The sequence below is a fragment of the Cricetulus griseus genome, chromosome 3, assembly GCF_003668045.3.
Source record: "Cricetulus griseus strain 17A/GY chromosome 3, alternate assembly CriGri-PICRH-1.0, whole genome shotgun sequence".
NCBI lineage: Eukaryota > Metazoa > Chordata > Mammalia > Rodentia > Cricetidae > Cricetulus > Cricetulus griseus.
Window position 1 is genome coordinate 67,977,147 of NC_048596.1, and position 25,378 is coordinate 68,002,524.

General features: G+C 41.9%; 2 protein-coding genes across 8 annotated transcripts in view; one reads left to right on the forward strand and one right to left on the reverse strand.

Moving 5' to 3' along the window:
* Positions 1–12,613, reverse strand: part of Abraxas2 (abraxas 2, BRISC complex subunit) — a 36,480-nt gene extending 23,867 nt beyond the window's left edge. The window contains exons 1-2 of the mRNA XM_027409139.2: positions 12,501–12,613; positions 5,941–6,031 (exon numbers count right to left, since the gene is read on the reverse strand). Of these exons, the coding sequence (XP_027264940.1) occupies positions 5,941–6,031; positions 12,501–12,599 (190 nt within the window). The 5' untranslated portion in view covers positions 12,600–12,613. The remainder of the gene's footprint in view (positions 1–5,940; positions 6,032–12,500) is intronic.
* A 6,452-nt stretch (positions 12,614–19,065) lies between these two features.
* Eef1akmt2 (EEF1A lysine methyltransferase 2) overlaps positions 19,066–25,378 on the forward strand; it is a 77,763-nt gene continuing 71,450 nt past the window's right edge. For 2 of the 7 annotated variants that reach the window (XR_003484036.2, XR_003484037.2), the window contains exons 1-3: positions 19,078–19,237; positions 20,230–20,295; positions 21,252–21,366. Coding sequence is in view for 4 of the 7 variants with exons in the window: in XM_027409142.2 (XP_027264943.1) it covers positions 19,128–19,237; positions 20,230–20,295; positions 21,252–21,366 (291 nt within the window). In the remaining 3 variants the exon portion in view is untranslated. Of the gene's footprint in view, positions 19,238–20,229; positions 20,296–21,251; positions 21,367–25,378 lie in introns of all 7 variants that reach the window. The other 5 variants (XR_003484035.2, XM_027409141.2, XM_027409142.2 and 2 more) reach the window with 4 other exon arrangements.

Below are 25,378 nucleotides of genomic sequence, written 5' to 3' on the forward strand. Positions count from 1 at the left end.
ACATGAAGCTATTGTACAACTTACTCCATCTTACCTATTTAAACAAAGCATTGCAGGAAAAAGTAGCCACTGACTGGAAGTATTTAATCAAACTGGATAAAAGCTGTGGGGACAGCTTTGGAAGAGAAGGGCCTCAACTTTCCTACCATTAATAACCCTCTAACGATGATGCCTGACAACTTGGGCCAGGTGCTTGGAATGCTGGATGTCTATCAACTCTTTCAAAGCTGGTTGGTATTAAGGAAAACAGTTACTTATAAGACAGATCCTAACAGTTTCTAAAAAAAGATGCTGGGATTAAGCAGAGTGAACAATTTCTTCAAACTCATCAGGGGGTCAAAGGCTTTTTTTTTTTTTTTTTTTGAGAACATGAGAATAATTAACTAGTCAATTCTATTTACCACATTCTTATAGAGAGTGACTCATCATCTGCTGTTTAAAAAGACAGCCTTGGGATTTTAGGCAATAATTTTACCACAATTAAAATAAAAGCAGAACCTTCGATGACAGCTATTCTCATTAGTTAAGGCTGCCAAAACACATGCACAAATGCAGACCTGCTGCTGAAGAGTCATTCGCTGCATATGGCATCAATACACAATGAAAACAAGAAAACCTCATCTATAAAGTCCTTTCTTTTGATGCTTAAAATGATACAGTGTGCTACCCTACGTTATTTCAGACACAGCTAGTCACTGAGATATGGGACATGGTTAGCAAAAATGTTATTTAGGATTTAGGAAAAAGGAAAACTTACCTTTCACTTTAAAGGAAACACTATTTTGCTTACTGAAAGCCCTGGAACAACTGAACTCTGGATAAGTAGTAGTCCTCAAGCTAAATTGTCCAGAGTGTCCTTAATTTACAAGTCAGATTAGAGCAGTGGTTCTCAACCTTCCTAACACTGTGACCCTTTAATACAGTTCATCTGTGGTGACTCCAACCATAAAATTATTTTCATTGCTACTTCATAACTATAATTTTGCTACTGTGCTGAATCATAATATAAATATCTGATATGCAAGATATCTAGTATTCAACCCCTGTGAAAAGACTGTTCAATTCCCAAAGGAGTCATGATCCACAAGTTGAGAACCACTTGATTAGAGGCATATAGACATGCTCTAGGCATGCAGTTCATGGGGGGAGGGGGTGTCTGTCTAGTGTATGTGGAGGCCCTGGATTTGATATCCAGTACTTAAATAAATAATTAGCTAGAATATATACTGGAAGTGCAAGTTTCGCACTCACTGAACTACATCTGGCAATTTAGATTTTTTAAAAAAATTATTTGTATGTTTATAACCATTATGTGTGGATGTCAGAGAACAATTTAGTCTTTCCTTCCACTACATGGGTCTAGGGGCTCAATCTCAAGATATTATGGCAGGAAGTGCCATTACCTACTGGGTTATTTCACTGGCCTTGAATTTATCAATTTAACCTTTACTAGATGAATTTTGAAAACCTAGGTGCAAATAACAAATAACTGCATACACAGATACCTTATAAAGTAAAATTCTACTATTCAGAATTTTAATATGTATTTTGTATCTGTGTGTGCACCTACATGTGCCATGACATGCACAGGTGTGGAGGTCAAAGGACAACTTTCAAGAGTTGGTTCTTTCCTTCTATCACATGGATTCCAAGAATCAAACGCAGGTCAGTGGGTTTAGCAGCCAGTCTTCTTACTCAGTGAGCCATCCTGCCAGCCACTTTTTAGAATTTTAAGGAGTTAAGCAAAATGAAACCCCAAACCTCTCAATGAAAGGCATTGTACACAAAACATGTCTTTGCATAGCAGGGAAAGGCTGTGTCAATGCTATTATAGTCTTTCCTCTTGCAGATGGATCACCTCTTCTCCCTCAATTCTAACTCCACCTCAATCTTCACTCTTGCTCCCATTCTCTGTACTAGAAGGCTGTTAGAACAGACTTTAAATTGATGATTTGGTCCCAATGTGACAACTTATCCTCCACTCAGGTTCACTTTGAATCCTGTTTCAGTTATACAGAAAAAGGGCAGATTCTCTGTATGCTTTATACAGCCTTTATACAATGCTCCCCAAAAGGTGCAGCCCTCTAAACCTATGTTTCTTCCTTCATGATGTCATTACTGGTTTTGCACTACCAGTTTGTCCCTTGACTCAGACACTTACAAAATTTTGTTTCTTTTTTGTAGCTGTGTGGTATTTCTCTATGTTTACCATATCCTTTCCATCATGCTGGAAGGCAAAAGGTATCTAGGTATTCCTTCCTATGCCTTGAGTATACCAAGTCTTCAACAGTGTCAATGAGATGGGTCAGTGGGTAAAGTGCTTGCCATGTAAGCCTGATGATCTAAGTATGATCCCTGGAACCCATGTAAAGGAGGAAGCAGAAAATCGACTCCACAAAGTTGACCTCTGCCTTGGCACACCTGCCCCATCATGAACACACAATTTTATTAAAAGGGGCTAGAGAGAAGATCCACTGGTCTTGTAGAGGACCCTAGTTCATATCCCATTACCCACCTCAGACAGCTCACAACGACCTTTAATTTCAGCTCTAGGGGGAGCTGAGGCAGTTACCTGCATTCACATGTACATATCCACAAACACAATTTAAAAAGCGAGATAAAAAGAAAAAAGAGAGAGAAGTCCTATAACACATTTGCTATATAAATAAATGAAACACCCCTTGCTCTATTCTTCATATCAAGACTGCCACTTGGTGATGCGTTTAAGGTATTCCTGAAGACTATGCTATTTATCAAAAAGAAACTGATTGAAAGGGAGGTGACACATCCATAAACCCTCCTTCCTCTTTCTCAGCAGCCTTTCCCAGAGTGAATGCTGAGTGTTTCCCTTGGACTCCTGTGTAGGTCTAGCAAGTATTAAGAGCATATGGAACTGTCTTTGACAGATCCCTCTAGGAAAGACTAAAACAACATCTTCATTCATTGTTGTTAGTATTCAGGCATCTGTACTGGCCTGCCTTGGGGTTCTGATAGGGTATGCCCTTATCTGCAGCCACTAAGAACACCTCCTTTGCACATTCACTATCCCCCCCCCTTTTTTTCCCTCGAGACAGGGTTTCTCTGCAGGTTTTGGAGACTGTCCTGGAACTCACAGAGATCCGCCTGCCTCTGCCTCCCGAGTGCTGTGATTAAAGGTGTGCGATACCGCCCAACCACTACTTTCCCTTTTAAAAGGGCCCTACCCACCTCCCATCCTCCTTGGTCTGTCTGTTCTCCCTCCCTCCCTCCTTTCCTCCCTCTCTCTCTGCCCCACCTTCCTCTCTCCTGCTGCTCCTGTCCCCAGAGGCTGGTCTCCCCACTCCCTTTCCCCTTTTTATGATACCTTTCCCTAATAAAAAACCCCTCTGCTTGAACCTGTCTGGTGGTTCATGGCATCTTTCTCTATGGAGCATGAACTGCTTTTCTTAAATTACAATTGTAGCACGAAGTGAAACATGCAATGAGACAGAATGATCTATAGGCTTCAGGTTCACTGTGGTTTTGGAGAGACTATCAAGCAGACACATACCAATTCAGTAAGTCAGACTTGTTGCTGAGTAAGAAATAGCTTGAGAAAAGACCCATGTTTACATCTGTGCACTGTACATGAAATATCATTGTTGTGGAATCTTTTTGTACATGGTGAAGATATGTCACTTTGATTTGTTTAATAAAAAGCTGAATGGTGGCGGCGGAGCGGTGGTGGTGGTGGTGGTGGCGGCGGCAGTGGCAGAGTCAGGCGGATTTCAGTGAGTTTGAGACCAGCCTGATCTACAAGAGCTAGTTGCAGGACAGCCTCCAAAGCCACAGAGAAACCCTGTCTTGAAAAACCAAAAAAAAAAAAAAAAAAAAAAAAAAAAAAAAAAAAAAAACCCAAAAAACTGAATGGCCAATAGCAAGGCAGGATTTTGGGGGCAGAGAGGATGCTGGGAAGAAGAAAGTTGGAGTTGCCAGCAGACACAGAGGGAACAGAAACACAGGAGAGGTAAAGCTAGGAATCACGTGGCAACATGTAGATGAACAGAAATGGGTAAATTTAAGTTATAAGAGCTAGTTAGTGCCAGGTGGTGGTCGTGCATGCCTTTAATCCCAGCACTTGAGAGGCAGAGGCAGAGGCAGGCGAATCTCTGTTCTAGTCCAGCCTGGTCTACAAAGCTACATAGAGAAACCCTATCTTGAAAAAACAAAACAAAACAAACAAACAAAAAGCTAGTTAGAAACAAACCTAAGCTATCAACCAAGCTTTCAAAATCAATGGTAAGTCTCCGTATCATTACTGGAGAGCCAACAGACCTATGGAAAAAAATCCATCTACATAACATCTTATACAATTTATTTTTATTTTTAAAAGAAGATTTAGTTGGGCGGTGGTGGGACATGCCTTTAATCCCAGCGCTTGGGAAGCAGAGACTGGGGGATCTATGTGAGTTCCAGGCCAGCCTGGTTGGTCTACATAGTGAGTTCCAGGACAGGCTCCAAAGCTACACAGAGAAACCGTCTTAAAAATCCAAAAAGAAAAATTCAATTAAGTGCATGGCTGCTCGGCCTGGAGAAATGGCTCAGAGGTTAAAAGCACTGACTGCTCTTCTAGAGGTCCTGAGTTCAATTCCCAGAAACTACATGGTGGCTCACACCATCTGTAATGAAATCTCTTCTGGCCTTACAGGGACACATGCAGGCAGAACATCGTATACCTAATAAATAAATAAATAAATAAATAAATAAATATTAGGAGCATGGCTGCTCTTCCAGAGAGCCTGGGTTCAATTCCCAGCACCCATATGGTAGCTCACAGCCATCAATAATTCTAGTTCTAGGGGATCCAACACTCTCTTCTGGTCTCTGTGGACACTAGGCACACATGTGGTTAACAGATATGCATTCAGGAAAGCCACTCAAACACATAAAAACTAAAAATAAATAAATAAAAACAAAATTCAAAAGATTTACTTAAAGCCAGGCATGGTGATGCAGGCCTTTAATTCCAGTGTTCAGTAGGTAGAAGCAGTCAGATCTCTCTTGAGGCCAGCCTATTTATAGAGTGAGTTTTAGGACAGCCAAAGCTATAAAGAGAAACCCTGTCTCATAAACAAAAAAAAATTAGTTGTTTTTATGTATATCTGTGTGTGTAAGCACACTTGAGTACAGGTGCCTGTGGAGGCCATAGGAAGACATCAGATCCCGTGGAGCTGGAGTTGCAGGCAATTGCAAGCCATTTGACATAGGTGCTAGAAGAGCAACAAAATACTCTTAACCATTGAGCCATCTTTCTACTTCCTCATATCATCTATTATTTTTTTATTCAATTTATTTATTTTTGTGGGGGGGGGGATAGCATGCTATAGCATGCATATGGAGATCAGAGAACAATCTGTGAGAAATCAATTCTCTCCCTCCACCACATGGATTCTGTGGACTGAACTTGGATTATCTATTGAGCTGTTTCACCAGTCATCATATCATCTATTGGTGGATATAATTTTAGTTTCTGCGCATTCTCTCTGATACATGGGTGGTGGGAACTGAATTCAGGTCCTTTGGAAGAGCAGTCAGTGCTCTTAACTGCTGAGCCATCTCTCCAGCCCCTGATGCATTAACACTTTACTTATTTAACCTTGAGACAAGGGCTCAAATAACCCAGGCTGGTTTCAAACTAGCTATGTAGCAAGGGCTCCTGAACCTCCTGCCTCTACCTTCAAAGTTAGGCTTGATTCTAGAGGACCTGGGTTTGATCCCCAGAACCGACAGAGTGGCTCACAACTGTCTGTAACTTCAATTCCAAGGTATCTGAAGCTTGGAATTTTAGGCTTCTAGGTCTTTAGGTTTTCAAGGGCACCAGGCATGTATACATGTATACAGACACACATGCAGGCAAATACCCATACACATAAAATAAAAATTATTAAAAAAGGATGTTTCTAAGGACAACGACAAGCTTACCAATTACTTGCAGAAACTCTGTATTGCTGATCTGTGAGTCACTGATGCTAAACGTTTCCTCTTGTCTTACCTCTCCGAGCAAAAATCCTTCCTAAAATAACAGGAGAAAATAACTAGTTAAACTTAAAGATAATTTTTGCTAGAACTTAAAGGAAACAAGGACTACTGTTTTCTATCAATTTTAACACCAATCCAAATAAGGCATGTGGCATGTAAAGTACTGTTTTGTAAACCACCAACAGGACCACAGAAAGCTGGTATACTATTAATTGGATTGATTATATGGAAGAAAATGTTCCCCAATGACATATCATTATAAACCTATACGCATTCCCTGTTTTTAGGTGAGTTCATTACTTAAATCCTAGTCAGTCCCATAGCATGCTAGACAATCTCAGGAGGCAGAAATATGCTACAGTTGCTTTCTTGAAACTTCATATAACTTACTTTATTGCTTTAAAAAACACCACTAATGATGAAAGAATAAAGACAATGACAGGATAGAGCTGGCATGAGAAATCAGGATTTCAGACAACACAGTTGCTGCCATCTAATAAACACAGAAGCTTATTTACACCCGTGGGGAAGGAATATCTATCAACATAGTCAACATGGAATTCCTTTGCAAATTACCAGTCTGAGCACTTGCTGCCATGTTTAGTACAAACATGGCTGGTAAGGATATGCCCTAAACATCAAAATAACCCTCCGGCAGAGAGGATGAGCTGATACACTGTTTTGTAATCTCTCTCTTAGATTACCCAGGGCTTACTCCTTCCCTTTGCTCAAATGGAACCTCATCTGAGAGGCTTTGCCAGACTGACATGTGGGAAATCACATCTGCCAGGCACTCTGTTCCCTGTACTCCACCTTCATTGTCTTCTCATTATCTGCCATCTTACAGACATAATCAATGCCCACTCTGGCTAAAGGGTAAGCTTGGGAGCAGGCACCTGTGCTTGTTTACTATCAGACTGCTACACTTACGTCATGCCCAACCTCACTTAATGTTCACCAAACACTTGCATAAATTTTGCTGCAACAAGACCTTGTCCTACATAATTCTCCATTCTATGCTGATTCAAAAGCTGCTATGGAATAATCCTTCTGTACACTGAGTGAATATATGTCACTATGATTGTCTTAATAATGAGCTGACTGGCCAATAGCTGAACAGGATAAAGTTAGGTGGGAAAGCCACATTGAGAATGATGGAATGAGGAAGGGCAGAGTCAGAAGAATCGCCAGCCAGATGGAGAACAAATGGGACAAAATAGGATAAAAGTAAAAGCCATAAGCCTCAGGGGAGCACATAGATTAATAGAAATGGGTTAAGTTGTTAGAGTTAGTTAGTAACAAGCCTAAGCTATTGGCTGAGCATTTACAATTTATATTAAGTCACTTATTTGGGAAGTGGTTGCTGGTTATTTGGGAGCAGGTAGTTGGGACAGAAAAACTCCACCTGCAGAAGTTTCCCAGTTTAAAAACATTTCCAGCCTGGTGGTGGTGGTGATGGAAGGCCTTTTAATCCCAGCACTTAGGAGGCAGAGGCAGGGGGATCTCAGTGAGTTTGAGGCCAGCCTGGTCTACAAGTAAGTTTCAGGACAGCCAAGGCTGTTACATACCAAAACCCTGTCTCAAAAAACAGAAACAAAAACAAAGCAAAACATTTCCAGTTGCAAATGCACATTTGTGGGTGAAGGGAGCAGGACAGATGCTTTGGGGCCTCACTTCTATATGTGACTTTGCAGAGTGTCTACTAGGTGTACAGAGGACTTGCTGGGAGATGTGAGGCCTTGGTTTGACCCATAACACTACTAGCAACCCCAAAAGAGATGAAGTATCTCAAATTTCCCAAATACCACACCTCAGGGCATTCTTTAAATGCTATGGAACAATTTTTGTACACTGTAAATATATATTGTTCACACTGTTATTAAAAAGCTGATTGGGCCGGGCGGTGGTGGCACATGCCTTTAATCCTAGCAGTTGGGAGGCAGAGGCAGGCGGATCTATGTGAGTTCGAGACCAGCCTGGTCTACAAGAGCTAGTTTCAGGACAGCCTCCAAAGCCACAGAGAAACCCTGTCTCAAAAAACAAAAACAAAAACAAAAGCTGATTGGTCAATGGCTAGGCAGCATTTTGGTGCAGAGAGAATGCTGGGAAGGAGGGGGAAGTCAGAGGAGTCACCAGACAGACAGAAAAGAAGCAGGACATGCAGGAGAGGTAAAAGCCATGAGTCTCAGGGCAGCACATAGATTAATAAAAATGGGCGAATTTGAATTGTAAGAGATAATTAGTAATAAGCCTGAGCTATCGCCCAAGCATTTATAATTGATAATAAATCTCTGAGTGGTTATTTGGGAAGTGTTTGGTGGAACAGGACTGAGGTCCTGACAAAAAACTCTGCCTATATTTAAATCTGACCAATGTACAGATTTCATTTACAAAAAAACAAATCTTGGGCTTGGGATATGTGTGGCTCAGTAGTAGAATGCCAAGGTTCAAGCCCCCATCACTGCAGAGAAAAAGACAGAATTCCCATATTTGAACAAATGTGTATGACTACTAGTTTGAGAAACACCAACTAACTGGTTACCGTGGCCCAAGCTAGTAGGATATGTTGAATAGGCTGATGTAGAAGGACCATGAGAAACACTATATAAACTTGCCTTATTAATTATGAGTTCTCAGGTGTGTAATACTACACCTAGCTGCAAACAAGTTTTTAACATATCTTAAATGTTACATAAAATTATTTACCTGAAATCCGATTTTAACTGTGTTCTATATTTCCCTATTAACCATAATAGTCTTCCAGCATAAGAAACAATGATAAAACTCACATGAAGCTAGGTATGGTAGCACACACCTTTAATTCCAGCACTGGTGAGGCAAAAGCAGGTGGATCTCTGAGTTCTAGACCAGTCTGGTATACATAGAGAATTCTAGGACAGCCAAAGCCACACAGAGAGACCCTCTCTCAAAAGAAAAAACAAACAAAAAACTCACATGACATTAAAACATCCTTAAGTTAACTAGGAATGTTTATTTATTACTGGTCTGGATTATCTGAGTAACTATTACAGCAGCATTTCTTAACCCATGAGTCATGACCCCTTTGGGTCAAATGACCCTTTCACAGGTGTTTCACATCAGATATCCTGCATATCAGATATTTACATTATAATTCATACCAGCAGCAAAATTAGAGTTATGAAGTAGCAATGCAAATAATTTTATCATTGAGGGGTTACCAAAACATGAAGAACTGTATTAAAGGATTGTGGCATTAGGAAAGTTGAGAACCACTGCATTGCATTATAGCAGGAAGAGGCAAACCACAGGCCCAACTCTGTTAATGCATGGCCTGCAAGGTAACTATGGTTTCTACATGTTCAGATGGTTGCAAAAATTAAAACAGATGTTCCATGAACTGTGAAAATCATTAGCCACTCAACTTTCAGTGCTACAAATAAGCTCTTCTTAGAACACAGTCACCTCCTTTGTTCATGGTCCACACCTTGTCTCTCCTTACAACAGCAGAACTGAAGAGTTAGTGGCTAAAGAGACCATATGGCTCCAAAACTTTTTAAATAGAGAGGAAGTACTATTTCTTATTATCTGGTCCTTTTCAGAAAATGTCTGTTTTCCTCCAAGAGCCAAAAACCCAATATCAGGGATAAGAAACTCTTTGGAGGGCAGGGCTGTCTATTGCTATTGCCCTTGGGTGCCCCCAAGAGGTGGAAGAAGTTCCTATTGCTAAAGACACACCTTGCACTTCAGAAACTTAGCCCATAGGCCCCTGAGTTGGAACAGACCTGAATAACCCCACTCCCCAGGCCCCGAGAACCAGCTTTCATATGCCAGAAGACAATATGCAAGTTTCCAAAGGAGTGGGGCAACAAACAGTCCTACCCAGCTGTGACACTTACGAACCACACAACAACCAGAACATTCAGAAGTGTAGCCCTCATCCCTCATCAAGGAAATGTCTCTCTGCAAAAGATGGAAACCATTACAGAAAACCACAACCAATCATGGATCCCAGTCCCAGTGGACACATTTACAAAACACTCCCATATAAGGCTCAGGGAACATTGTGGAAGAGGGTAGAAAGACAGTAAGAGGCAAAGGAGTTAGCTGTGAGATTGTTAGAAGCTATGCCCATAAAGTCTCACAAATATGACTGGTTAATAAACATGAGCTGAACAAGATGACACCAATAACAGGACAAAGTGGAAGGGTGAAAGCACAAAAAGCCTCAGCCCTACACAAAGAACTACAGGCCACTAAGGAATGCTGAGAGTGGGACAAAGTCTTCCCTAGGGAAGAGTAAAACAACTGGTTATCCAAAACAAATGGTCAGCCCTGATAACATACATATGATAACATTATACAGACTGAGCAGGTTATATTTAGGTATATGTACGTATACATATATAAATATAAACGTGTAATAACTATTAATGAAAAAAGAGACCATGGGAGGGTTTGGAGGGAAGAAAAGGGAGAAATGATGTAATTATAATCTCAAAAAGAAAGGAATTTTTTGTTTGTTTGTTTTTTTCGAGACAGAGTTTCTCTGTAGCTTTGGAGCCTGTCCTGGTACTCACTCTGTACACCAGGCTGGCCTCTAACTCATAGAGATTTGACTGTCTCTGTCTCCCGAGTGCTGGGATAAAAGGCATGCGCCACCACACTGCCTGGCCAAAAAAAAATTTAAATGTTTGCTAACCTTGGCTCTATAGAATAACTTTGGCTTTAGACTAATTTTCTTAGACCAAACAAATGTGTCTTACAAAAATAAATTTGTGGTTCTTCAACTTTAAAAATGACACTACTTTTAAGTATTCCACATCCATAACTGTGGTAAATTTAATAGAAACGAATATAATTGTATAAAACACAATGCAAATGTATAAAATCTCTAGCCTCAGCCAGGTGGGGGAAGTGCACGCCTTTGATCCCAGAACTTGGGAGGCAGAGGCGGGCAGATCTCTGTGAGTTAGAGACTAGCCTGGTCTACAAAAGCTAGTTCCAGGACAGCCTCCAAAGCCACAGAGAAACCCTGTCTCGAAAAAAACAAAAAAAACAAAACATTTCTAGCCTCATGCAATCTAAAGCTGGTTATAATGGTGTACCCCTGAAATTCCATCACATAGGAGGTTGGAGATAGGATAAGGAGTTCAAGCCCAGCCTTAATTATATGACATTATTTCAAAACAGCAAATAACCAACAAGGAATTATTAACAATTGAAACAAGAGGACTACAGCAATGTCTAGAGTGACTGTTGACGCTTCTTATCCTTATAATAATCTTGTCTATAGACTATGATATTCCTAGGTACTCTAAAATAATCAGAGTAAAGCAGCAGCCCTGAACTCATAACCATGGTCCACAGACACTAGCAGTAGCACAACCACTTATGGGTGGCTGCAATACCAAAAGCTACTCAGAGCTATCTCTGAAAAAAAAAGGGGGGGGGGAGGGTACTATGCTGAATATATTCCTATCAGTGATCTCTACCATCAACACTGCAGAGATGAAAAGAACAGTAAATTCATTTCACTCAATTTTACTAAGGGAATTACCTCTCAGAATCAGTTTTTAATTAATGGAAGAAAAGATTGCTGACATTAAACCAAATCCAATCCTCCAGCTATCGTTGTTTTGTACTGACAACCACAGAAACACATTCTTACTTATGAATTTGAATTGCTAGCCAATAATACCACTTTAAAAAAAAAATCCCCCAACTGGTGGGCAAATTAATTACGTCCTGTAAAAGCATCTATAGTCACAAAGAATTTCCAGTCAGAGGTCAGCTTAAAATAAGAGACCATGCTCCTACGGACTCCACGATCGCTCATATGTGGGCCTGTCACTTCCTTATTAAGACTAGTTCCATGGATTAGAATGTTCGCTGAGGAACTAAACAAGCAACTTCGAGGAAGTGCAAACAGACGCGGCACCTAAGGCGCCTGTTCACATTCTCCATTTCCCACCGGGTGGAAAAAAAAATCACAAACACGCACACACACGCACACACACACGCACACACACACACACAGCACACACACGCACACACACACGCACACACACACACAAGCGCGCTTGCTAAGTATGAAGAGTGACAGCCACGACAACCAGTGAGGCCAGCAGGCAGGACTTGGTTCCTCTCCTTCTAGACTCCAAGCCTGATCTCTCTACTCCTTCCCGACCCAGGGGCGCTCCTCAAGTCTGTGAGCCCGACTCTCGGCGAGCGGTAGACACCCAGTTTTGCAAAGCAATTCCTGACACTGGCGGGGCCGGGCACTTTACGTCTGCTGGACTGAGAACAGCTGTGCCAGGACCCGCCCGAGGCCGAGAGCGCCAAGGGAAGGGCCCGCGGAGTGCAGGAGCTGGAGAGGGGCGGGAGCCGCCTGGGTCACCAGCTCCTCGGCTTGGCCCCGGTACCGAGGGCCGAGCCTCCAGCGGTCCCCGCTTGGCCTCAGGAGCCGGCCCGAGGAGGAGGCCGAAGGTCCCAGCGGCCACGGTAGGGGGCCCGGCACCTACGTGGTCGGCGTTGCTGTTGGCGCTGTGAAAACACACAGCGCTGAAGGTGTAGCCCGAAATGGAAGCCGCCATGATGGAAATCTCCACCTCCCCCATCATGCCCCGCGCTGGGCGCAGAGTCTTCTGGACGCCCCGCCGCTGAGCATTTTGGGAAATGGAGTCTTCCAAGCTGGGGGCGGGGGAGGAGAGGGTAGGAATTACAGATCTAAGAGACGCAGCACTTTCCCTTACACTTTCTGTTACACATGTTATAACCCAGTTTGTCCATTCTGCAAATGAAGCTGAAGGATGAAAGGCTGGAGATGACTCAAGCAATTGCACAGTTTGAGCTTTGACACGGGAAAAACATGATGTAATTTCAGTCTGAACAGACCACTTTGCCTACCTGGTTGAGACTAATGTCTAGGAGAGGTGGAAGGGAAAGGGAGATCTACAATAATCTTGACTGATGTAGTGACGGTAATTTTGGTCAGAAGTAGTAGAGCTGATAAAACGATAGGATTCTGTACTGAAAAATAATTCAACTGTAAGCCGTGTTCAAGGCCAGCCAAAGCTCCTAGACTTGTTTCAACAAACAAAACCTACAAATTTAGGGAAGATCATAGGAGATAAAAACAAATAAGTAAAACTATAAAAATTAGAAAAAGGAAACTCTTCAGGGAAGGAACTTACTCTTTTGCAACTTGTTGAATCTTCAGTGTTTCAAGCTTGGTTTCCCTACAAAGCTGCCATTCACTCCTTTCCTAAGTTCAGCAAATAAAACTGTTTCTGATAATTGCTCAATTCAAAAATCCTTGCAGTCAACCTTGACAACTCCTTTTCTCTTGATCCCCACATCAGATAAACTGAAACAATCTTCAAAATATAGCCACCTACAATTCACGACCAGCACACCTGCTACTCTGAGCCAAAGCATCATCATCTCTCTCTCTTAGTTACAGTGATTTCTCAGAGAGAGTCTCAGTTGGTGGTAAGTTTGCCTTTAAGGGACACTTGACATTGTTGGCAGATATTTTCCAATGCCAAACTGAGAGGAAGGAGAGAAAGGCAGGAAAGGCTTCATAACAGAATTGAATACTCCAAATATCAAGGTAATGAAGTGATGCTGTTAACCTGCCAAATACATTCTCAACATAGCCAATGAAATGGTCATGTTAATGTTCAAATATAAGGTGTCAATCACACTTAGCCAACCTCCAAACTCTCCACTAACAGAACCACCCCCCACCCCCACCCCTGTATTTCTGATTGTATTTCTTACTTCTGCTATCTTGGTTTGCTCAGTTTCAGCTACAGTAGTAGCCTTTTTGCTTTCTGGAAACACTGACAGTTCATCATGTCATAGTGCTTTTACATTTCTTGTCTCCTCTGCCTAGAATGTTGGTCTTCTAGTCAACTGCATGACTCACTGTTTTATGCCTGCTCTAGGTGTTCTGAAAGGCCACCAGACCCCTTCTTGCAGGACTGATTGGGTTAGTCTGGTTACTGGGGAAGTTTTCATTGATAGCTCCCAACTTACATCTGAAATTATTCCCTGAGAAAGACAACCTAACTTGCCAACAGCAGTTCTTTCCAGATCAGCTAGTTTTCTCATACAGTTTAAGACTGCATGCTTATGTGCCACCCACAAAGGGCTGTGCCCTCCTACATCAATTATAAATTGTTAGGAATTAAATCTGATGGTTCACTTTTCAAAGGTTACTTGAGCCAGTTTAGATCCAGCTACAGGTGAACAGAAAATATTTGACCCTCCCTAATGACTGCTAGTCTATCTAGTCCTCCTACACACAAACTTTAATAAGCCACCCTCCCAAAATGTAAGTTTAGTGTAGAAAATCACAGACAACCAAGCTTGCCTACAAGGTCATATGTTTGATAAGCTTTAAAATAAGCAGGATGCTGGGTGGCAGTGGCACATGCTTTTGATACCAGCACTCAGGAGATAGAGGTAGGATGAGACTCTGTGAGTTCAAGGCCAGCCTGGTCCAGGACAGCCAAGGCTATACAGAGAAACCCTGTCTTGAAAAACCAAAAATAAGATAAAATAAATTAAGCAAGATGGAGGCAGACCCACTCATGTTTTTTTGTTGTTAGGATTATACCCTCCTAATTATTTAAAAAAGGAAAGGTCTTTTGCTAGGGTTTATAACTATACTTTGCACTCAGTAGTAGGCTTGCCATCCTAGGCTCACATAGGAGTTTTCAAGGTTGCAAAATAAACTGCTTCACTTTTTTGTTTGTTTGTTTTTTGAGACAGGGTTTCTCTGTATAGCCCTGGCTGTCATGGAACTCTATCTGTAGACCAGGCTGGCCTTGAACTCACAGAGATCTGCCTGCCTCTGCATCCTGAGTGCTGGGATTAAAGGAGTGCGCCATCACTACCCAGTCAGTATCCAGTACTCTTATTATGAAGTGAGGGCTATTGTTTCTGACACTCTTAAGACATACCCCACAGTTGTGCCCAGCAAGCCAATCTGATCTACGTAATTTCTCAATTAAGGTTCTCTTCCCAGATAATTCTAAGATGTGTCAAGTTGATAAAGCTAACCAAGAAAAACTCCTATCACTATCTAGCTTTATCTCTACTTTTTATTCCATTTTACAGATTATTGTCTTTTTCCCCTGCTAGCCTATTCTGAAATTCATGAAGATAAGAGTTCATGCTTTATTTGTTTGCTGTTGTATTTTTACCATATGGAATAATGCCAGGCATGTAGATCATGCCCAATTTGTAACTATTGAGTAAATGTTGTGTGAAAAAGTGTGGAGTCCAAAGAAGATGGTTTTTATCCTATCAGCAGGTTACTGAGGAGAATGGACATGTACTGAGCTGGCAGTGCCTACCTTATATCTTAATACTTTGGAGGCAGAGGCAGATACCACTAGCTCAGTACAAAGTACAATCCCTAGACCCCACATGGTGGAAGGAAAGAACTGACTCTTGAGGGTTATTCTCTGATGTTTCCACACACAATGTACACATGGTGTATGTGTGTTCAGGAGAGAGGGAGCTGGCATTCAGAATAAGTATGTGATAAAATTTTTTAAAAAGTCTGGAGGCATGAGAGCATGGGTAGGACCCATAAGTTCAGTTTCATTGAATTTAAGGCATCAAGAGAAATCTAGGCAGCTAGAAGAATAAGTTGGAACTGGGGCAAGAGGTTAAACTGGAAGTCATTACAGGCTAGGACAGTAGTTCTCAATCTGTGGGTTTAGGCATATCAGATATTTACATTATGGCTCATAAAAGTAGCAAAATTAAGGTTATGAAGAAGCAATGAAATAATTTTATGGTTGAAGGTCACCATAACATGAGGAACTACATTAAAAGGTTGCAATATTAAGGTTGAAAACTGACAGGCTGTGGTGGCGAAAACCTTTAATCCCAGCACTTAGGAAGCAGAGGCAGATGGATCTCAGAGAGTTCAAGGCCAGCCTGGTCTACAAAGTGAGTTCCAGGACAGCTAGGAACACAGGCAGTTACACAGGGAAACCCTGTCTTGAAAAAACATAAAAAAGAAGGTTGAGAACCACTGGGCTGGAGGCTCCTTTACCTGATATACTTTTTTCCTTCGAGACAGGGTTTCTCTGTGGCTTTGGAGGCTGTCCTGGAACTATCTCTTGTAGACCAGGCTGGTCTAGAACTCACAGAGATCCACCTGCCTCTGCCTTCCAAGTGCTGGGATTAAAGGGGTGCACCACCACTGCCCAGCCCCTGATATACATAAGACCAGAATTATTTCATATTTTGGAGCTGTTTGGATTTTAACTCTTAGATTAGTGATTGTGCTGGTTGGTTTTTGTCAACGTGACATAAACCTAGACATAGCTGGGAAAAAGGGAATCACAATTGAGGACTTGCCTCCATCAGATTGGCCTCTCAACTTGCTTGTGGGACATTTTCTTGATTGTTAACTGAAGTAGAAGGGTTCAACTGACTGTGAGCAGTGCCATCCTTGGGCATGTGGGTCTGGGCTATTTAAGAAAGGTAGCTGAGCAAGGTGAGTAAGTGCTCCTCCTCAGAAACCTGCTTCAATCCCTGCCTTCAAGCTTCCACCTTGAGTTCTTTGCCTTGCTTTCCCTCAGTGATGGGCTATATAACCTGTAGATCAAATAGACCCTTTCCTCAATAACACGTTGGTCAGCATTTTATCACAGCAAAAGGAAATGAAACTAGACTAACGATGTTCAACTTGTAATAAAGATAATAGCCGACATTTTCGGAACCCTGACTATATGTAAGGTCTTTCCTTGGCTCTTGAAACATGCAGTGCATTCACTTACACTTCCTGACATTTCTGTGAAACAGTATATTTTTAAAGCCCCATTTTATAGTTGAAAACGAACAGAACTTAAATTTACTATTTCTCATATGTCAGACAGGTAGGATTGGACTGGAGTAATCTAATTGACATTCTCTAGGTGCCTTGTGTGTTAGGTGCTACTGTTATGCTTGTTAATATATGTTATGCAAACTGACCTGGGGAAGTTAAAAGAACTTGACCATGGTGATTCCCAGTCTCAAAACATGAGGATCCAACTCAAGAACTGAGTGCCCACTGTCCCCTTTCAAAAGTACATATCAGCTGGGTGGTGGTGGCTCATGCCTTTAATTCCAGCACTTGGGAGGCAGCAGCAAGTGGATCTCTTTGAGTTCCAGGCCAGCCTGGTCTACAGAGTTAGTTCCAGGACAGCTAAAGTTACACAAAGAAACCCTGTCTCGAAAAACCAACCAACCAACCAAAGCAAACCAAACCAACCAAACCAAACCAAAACAGAAAGCTCACATCAAAACAGAAGTGAGAAATGGGGGTGAGGGAGGGTAAGGAGGGTTTTTCTAGAAGTGTGTGTACTGACTGTTGCATGGTCAAAGAAGGAAAAGCTCTCCCTTGATCTTGAATTTGTCAAATGGGAAATGCTTGAGGACTCTCAGAAACATAGTTCCAGAGGAGCTGTGGGTGAACACTGCTAGTCTGCAGGGATTAAAAAAAAAAAAACCCAAAAACCAAAACAAAATAACCACTGGCAACCTCAGGTTGTATAGGTCTGCCTTTGGGCTTCTGTAACTGGTGCTCTGTGGGAAGGGCTGTGTTCTTTATATAGTTCTGTTTCTCCCTGGTGCTGCTAGACAGCTTGCCCAATGGAACTTCTCCTCCAGCCAAGAATCCCCTCTCCCTGGGTGATCAGAGGTGGTGCCCCCACAGCCCTCAGGACTAAGCAGCCAGAATAATCCTTCCTGGAGTCAGGGAAGGGATTTGGTATAAACCATGGCTTTTCCCAGGGCTCTGTACCAACAACTGTTTATAGCTTTCATCACACACAGCGAAAACATCTTAAGTGTTGGCAAGATACTAGGCTGAAGGCAGGCTTATCTTTCATGGATGCTTCTTAATTAGAACTGAAAACTTTTACAGACCCAGTGCGTCACATTCAGGTTTGCTTTCTGTAGCATCTAGAGTCTAGAAAAGATCAAAACAACTACTTGCCCAAGGCAGCACTAATTGGCTGTGGTATCCGGTGGTTTTATTGCTCTGTAATAAGGTTACTTACGCTCTTTCTTGAGTTCTTTAATCACTATGTACATGGATTTCCATCTGCCCTTTACTTTATTCTTTATTGCCAGAAGATCTTGGAACACCATGTGTAGGAGAAGATGAACTGCAAACTGGGAGGGTAACTGTTGTTGCCATTTGCCTCAAGGGACTTGTTATTGGGCTTCTGTCTGTGGAGTCAACAGAAAGGTAGCCTTGGAAACAAGTTTTTGTCGGCAGGCAGCTTGTTAGGAGCCTCTGAAATCCTTGCCTAGGACATTGGACCATGACTATTTCATGGCTAGTACAGAAAATATCCTAGGCCCATAACACATAAGATCTTTTCCATTGTATTGAGAACTACGGGCTGCAGTCAAAAGCAATAGGCAGAAGACATCTCAGGTTCACGAAGTCTTGAGTAACAAGTCACCTTTTATTTTGAGCAAACTACGGTGTCAAACTAAAGCATGCAGAGGTGGAGGCTTGGGCAGGCTCAGATGCCTAGCTGGGCACAGAGGAAGACCCACCCAGGTACCCGAACATTCCGCTACTCATTTTATCACAGCTCCATGGCTGGTGTGCTGTGGGTGGCCCTAAGGCATTCATTTCCTTGACCAAAAGCTCTTAAAGGGTCAGCCGGTTGCATCAAGTTACTTTCCAGAATTCTAGCCACAAATGAAATTAGTCTTTTGGTCGGGAAGCCAGTAATGCGATGGGCTGATCTACTACATTCCAGATCTGCCTCGCTAGAGCAAGGAGATGACATGAATTTGGACTGTGGTGTGTGTTTCGGATGTTTTTGTGGCGTCTGACAGCGAGTTTCCCAAAGTGCAGTACTTTGAACGATGGCTTACAAACAGCAGTCCCCAGATATGGTCACTTTGAGAGAGAGTAAGGGATACAAGCGATGTAGGCTGGAGGGAGAAGACATCTAGGAAGCCTAGATTCTCTACTGCGGGTTGGCCTCTCATGGCAAGGTTGGAGCATTAGAGAGGGAGACGGTCTTCCATTGCCTAGAGAGGCCAGGCCTGCGCGTCCGCTCTGCCCGAACCGCGTCTCTATGGCGGCCGCGACAGCCCATTAGACGCAGAGCGACATGAACGCGGATGCTGACGGCCACAGCGGCGCTGCGGTACCTGTGCAATCTCGAGAGGGCAGTCCCGTGGCGGCTGACTTCGTCCCGTCGGCGCTGGGGACACGAGAGCAGTGAGTGTGGCGGGGAGGGTAAGCGGGAGCCTGAGGCCCGGAAGGAGACAGCGCTCCCTCACCCCCAACCTTCAGTGGGGGCCTGAGGGAGGAGGGTGCAGGCCACCTGTGGGTGCTTAAGGGGCGAGATCTCCAGGGTGTCCTGAGCAGCGGTTAACCCTCTTTCAAGGGATTCAAGGCCATCAGAGGGCCTTAGGGTGCCGGTGTACAGGTCTGGGGGAGAGGGAGGCCTGGGCAAAGCACCGGACAACCGGCTCTGGAGAGCTTTGAGATCAGGGAGCTGGAGGAGGTCGTAGTGGAGGATGCTCTGAACTGTGAGCTTGGGAGATGGTAGGGGGTCTGGGGAAAAGAAAGTGTTATGATCTAAAGTTGATGCCAAGAAATTAATGGGCTAGAATATAGATGAATGAATGTGGGGAACAGGGATTAGGATGAGAGGAAATTCGGGTGAGGGAGCAGGGATTGCAGAGATGAACTAGGAAGAGAAAGCAGATGGTAAGAGGAGAGGGGGCTTGCTGTTGTAAGGATTAAGAGATTTAATGGGAAAGCTAGAATACAAGGAGAGGCAGAGACTGTTTTAGCACATTATTTTAATTTTGTCTTTGCTGTGTTCATTGTGAGCAAACCACTGACCTGGAAAATCCTGTATCCGCACATTGATGACCACATTTGAGTAACAAACTCGGTTTGTACAGCCCAGTTTGGTCTGGGACTTAAGAGATTCTTGGGCAGTTGCCTGTTTTTATCCTTTAAGCTAAAATGTATATAGGATTATGCATCAGATGAGTATAAACTTGTTTGATTTATTCTGCTTGCCCACAATTTTCATTCTTTTAACCCAAGGATGTTAAAAAAAAATTGAACTGTATGCACTTATTGATAACACCAATAATGTTTTAAGGCCATTGTAAGTAGCCATGTAATGCATTGGAAATAATCTGTTTGATTCACAAAATACAGTTTAAATGCTTCACATTTCATTGTTTATGTAGTTGGGATGCTGTTTATGAGAGAGAACTGAGAACATTCCAAGAATATGGAGATACAGGAGAAATCTGGTGAGTTAAGCTAAGCAATTATTTTTGTGGGTGTGAGAGAGTATGAGCAAGTGAACTCACAACAGTGGCAGTGTAGCTGGGTGGTGGTGGTGGTGGTGGTGGTGCATGCCTTTAATCCCAGCACTCGGAGGCAGAGGCAGGCACATCTTTGTGAGTTCGAGACCAGCCTGGTCTACAAGTGCTAGTTCTAGGACAGCCTCCAAAGCTATACAGAGAAACCCTATCTCGAAAAACCATACCAAACCAAACAATGGCATTCTAGAAGCATGGGTTGAATTTGGCTTCAGTGCTTTAAAATATCTCCTTCCTTCCTTCCTTCCTTCCTTCCTTCCTTCCTTCCTTCCTTCCTTCCTTCCGTGACTTTAAAATATCTCTTTCCTTTCTTCCTTCCTTTCATTTTTTTTTTTTTTTTTGTTTTTTGAGATAGCATTTTCCTGAATTTGTTCAATAGACCTCAGACTCAGAGATCCTCTTGCCTCTGCCTGACTCTTGCTTCAATGACAGCTTTAAATGTCTTTTCTTTTTTTGCGACCCAGATTTAAACTGATCACACTACTAGGAAGTTACTTTCATTCCACAGTTGTCATTTTTCAGTTAAGTAATGAAGTTCTGATGTACCAAAATTTGCTGATGTCCAAGAAGGCAGTTATGAGGACAACATTTTAAAGGATTAATGCTGATGTAAATAGAGTGTGTGTGTGAGTGTGTATGTGTGCATGTGTGTTTATAAATATGTATATCCATATACGTATTACTTATTTACATGCATTAGTATATATAACACATACCTTGGGTATTCTATCTTTAGAGGTGTAATCTCCTAAATAACAATAAAGATGAATATTACTTCTTACCTTTCAGAAAAGACTAAAGTGAGCATATGATATGAACAGCTTAAGTGAAATATAGTTGTAACTTTTGCTGTGTATCTGCTCTTTGTATTCTGTTTCTAACAGGTTTGGGGAAGAGAGTATGAACCGACTAATAAGGTGGCTGCAAAAACACAAGATCCCATCAGATGCCTCAGTGCTTGATATTGGAACTGGAAATGGTGTTTTCCTGGTTGAACTTGTTGGTACTTTTAGTATTTATGTGTTTGAGCCAATTCTTAAAATGAAAGTTTAAAAGAAAATGTTGCGGTTAAGAGATTACCATGTAAATGTGAAATGAAAAACAGTTGGAAAACTTTGAGTGTTCACATGGGAGGAAAGGGAGACTGCTTGGATTTTTTGGGAAAGCAGTAAAAATGTGGTGTCAGGCATAATCATGAAAGCTGGACTCCCAGATGTTTAGTGAATGGTGAAGTTCTAGAAGTGAAAGATCTCAAAAGTCATAATCCTGAAAGAGTAAAAGCTTAAATGTGACATTCTGGAAGCCAGAATTCTGAAAACCTTAGTCCCAGTATTCCTATAGCAGAAAGCAAAGGGTGTATAAGGAGAATAAAGGTAAATAATGAGGAGGGGGTTAGAACATTGGTGGTCCTATATTTGATAGTTATATCTTGTTAGGTGTGGCGAATACTGAAAATCTGAGTTGAGCATTGTTTAGGATGTGTAGGTTTCCAGAGGAGATTAATGTCTGAGTCTGGATGGATTAAGAGAAGAGCCTTCTTAGTATGGTTGTACACCATCCAGTAGGTTGAGGCCTGTCAAGGACAAACACAGAAGCTAACATGGTCTTTGTAAAAGTTAGGACCGTTTCTTTTTGCTGTTGTGTACTTTGAAAATCTTGGCCTTCGGACTCTAGGGCTTACACCAGTGGTCTAGGATCCTTAGACTTTGAGCTATAGACTGAGAGTTATCGAATTAGCTCTACTGGTTCTTAGGTCTTTGGACTTGATCTGAGTCGTACTCCTGGCATCTCCTGCAGACAGCCTGTGACTTCTCAGTCACAATAATTGTGTGAGCCAATTCCTCCAATAAACCCTTCTCATACCTGTATCTCTATATCTATATCTCATAACTGGTTTTTGTCTGTATATATTTTTACTAATATAGATTTGGTATTGGGAAAACAGCATCATGCCTTCTCACTGTATTCCTTAGAACATAATGAAATCTGCAAAATTGTTCCCTCATAAAAAGGTTTTGCACTCCTTTAATCTTTATATTTGCTTATTTGTATATATGTGCATTAGGCTTTGATGGCCAAGTAAATTTTCTTCTGCACAAAGGCAGTGATCATTTAATTGTTCAGGGTTACTTATTGATTAAAGATAACCATTTTAAAGTTAAGGTCAGCGAGACAGCTTAGTGGATGAGAATACTTGCTCCCAAGCCTGCCCACCTGTGTTTGATTCCTGAAATCTATGTGTGAAAAGAGAGAACTGATTCAGTAATGCTACTTACCTCCATAGGGATACCTCTGTTCTTACACAAAATGCAAAAAAAGTATAAAACCTTTTTTTTTAAGTTGATTTTTTTTCTTTTCGGTTGAGACAGGGTCTCTATGTAGCCCTGCCTATCTTGGAATTCTCTTTGAAAATCAGGCTGATCTAAAATGCACAGAGATCTGCCTGTCTCTGCCTTCTGAGTGTTGGGATTAAAGGTGTTGCCCAGCAAGTTAAAAAAAAAAAAAGTAAGCTAATTATTGGTGCTGTGATTACTGCTTAATTTCAACAACCAAAAAATAACCTTTCAAAGGGACACATATGCTTAACAGAAATACTCTTCAAATGACAGTGCAGCGTTGCCAAGATTGCAGTGAAAATGTTGGCTTAAAATTCAAGGTCTTGGCTGGATGGTGGCCGTGCACCCCTTTGATCCCAGAACTTGGAAGGCAGAGGCAGGTGGATCTCTGTTTATTCGAGGCTAGCCTGGTCTACAAGAGCTAGTTCCAGGACAGCCAGAGCAGCATAGGAAAACCCTATCTCAACCCCCCCCCCAAAAAAAAAATTATTGCACTGTGTATCTGTGTGAGTGTCTTTGGTGTATTTGAGAATGTCCAGAGAGGCCAGAAAAGATTGTTAGATCCCCTGAAGCTGGAGTTGCAGGTAGGTGTGAGCTTCCTTATGTGGGTGCTGGGAGCTAAATTCAGGTCCTCTGGAAGAACAGAAAGCACTGTTAACCTCTCAGCCATGGATCCAGTCCAAGATAGAACTTTTTGATAGGGAGTGATTATGTTGCTTTATATGAGTCATAGAATTTCAGAAGAACAGTACCCAAGAAGATAAACTCAAGCATACTATCCAAGAAAGACAAATGCTCATCTTGACATGAGATTACTTTCTTGTATGTATTTGCTCATAATCTATCCCTACTTATGTGTTGAGCTTTCATGCTTTCTTTTTTTCCTTTTCCTTTTTTTCCTTGTCATTTGTTTCCATTATTTTAAATCACTAGTTGTTTTTTAAAATTATGTGATTTTCTCTGCTATATATCTCATCTTTTGCTTCATTTTGTATAAAGTGTGTAAAGACTTAAGAATTATGATTTGGGCCAAGAGTGATGGCATACACCTTTAATCTCAGCACTCAATGGAAGGTGGATCTTTGTGTGTTCAAAGGCTATCCTGGTCTATGCAGAGAATTCCAGGCCAGCCAAGGAATTATAGTAAAAGCCTGTCTAAAAAACAAACAATAATAAGACCAGAATAATGTTTGTTTTTATACCTTTTTTCAGATTTGTGTTATTGGTATGTAGCAGTGAATTTGGCTTAAACATAGAGATGCTGATGTTAGTAAATGAGGAGGTGAGGTTTTTTGGCATCTGTGAAATTTAAGAAAGTTTCTTTGTTTTCAAATTATTAAGTAAACTTTGTGTTTTTTTTTTTTTTTAAACTTTAATTTTTGATGGGTGGTGGTAGTGTACACTTTTAGTTCCAGCACTCAGGAGATAGAGACAGGTGGATCTCTGAGCTATAGACCAACCTGGTCTACAGAGCAAGTTTCAGGATAGTTAGGGCTATACAGAGAAATCCTGTCTCATAAAATCAACCAAACAACCTCCCCAAAGCCTTTAATTTTTATTTGTTTGATGTGCATGATTGTTTCGTCTACATGAGTTTATATGGAGTTGTAGTTATTGTGAGCCATCATGTGGGTGCTGGGAACTTGACCTACATCCTCTGCAAGAGCAGAATATGCTTTTAACTGCTGAGCCATCTCTCTAGCCTGTATTTATTTGTTTTTTTGTCCTTTGAGACAGGGTCATTGTATAGCCCTGGCTGACCTGAATCTTGATTTGTAGACTGGACTGGTCTTGAATTCACAGAGAACTGCCTGCCTCTGTCTCCCAAATTCTGGGATCAAAGGAGAGTGCCATAATGTCCTGTGCTTGTTTTGTTTTTGAAGTAGAATCTTGCTGTGTTATCCAGTTACTCTGTTTTGTTTGTTTGTTTGTTTGTTTGTTTTGTTTTGGTTTTTTGTTTTTTGAGACAGGGTTTTTCTGTGTATCTTTGGAGCCTATCCTGGCCCTCACTCTGGAGACCAGGGTGGCCTCGAACTCACAGAGATATGCCTGCCTCTGCCTCCCTGGCAGAGTGCTGGGATTAAAGGCAGCGTGCACCACCAAGGCCCGGCACAATCTTTTTTTTTTTTTTAAGCATAATTTATTTAATTTTATGTGCATTGATGTTTTCCCTGTATGTATGTTTGTGTGAGGGTGTTGGATACCCTTGAACTGGAGTTTTAGTCGTGAGCCACCATGTAGGTGCTTGGGATTGAACCCAGGTCCTCTAGAAGAAGAACCAGAGCTCTTAACCATTGAGCCATTTCTCCAGTCCCCCTTGCTCGAGTCTTTACCTCGAGCAAGCCCCCTTAATTTTTCTGGGCTTCAGTTTCTCCTGATGGTGTAGGCTGGGTGATCTGTATTAACTTCTTTTAGTCCAAAACTCTAGAAATCTATGTATATTAAAAAGAGATGGGGCTGGAGAGGTGGCTTATTGGTTAAGAGTCCTTGCTGCTCTTGCAGGGGACCCGGGTTCAGTTCTAGCATGGGGCTCACTCACAACCACCTGCAACTCCAGTTCCAGGGGATCATTCAAGTCTTCTGACCTCCACAGGCACCAGGCAAGTTTGTAGTGCACGTAAATTCAGGCAGAACACCCGTGTCTGTAAAATTTTAAATATCATTTAAAAAGAGAT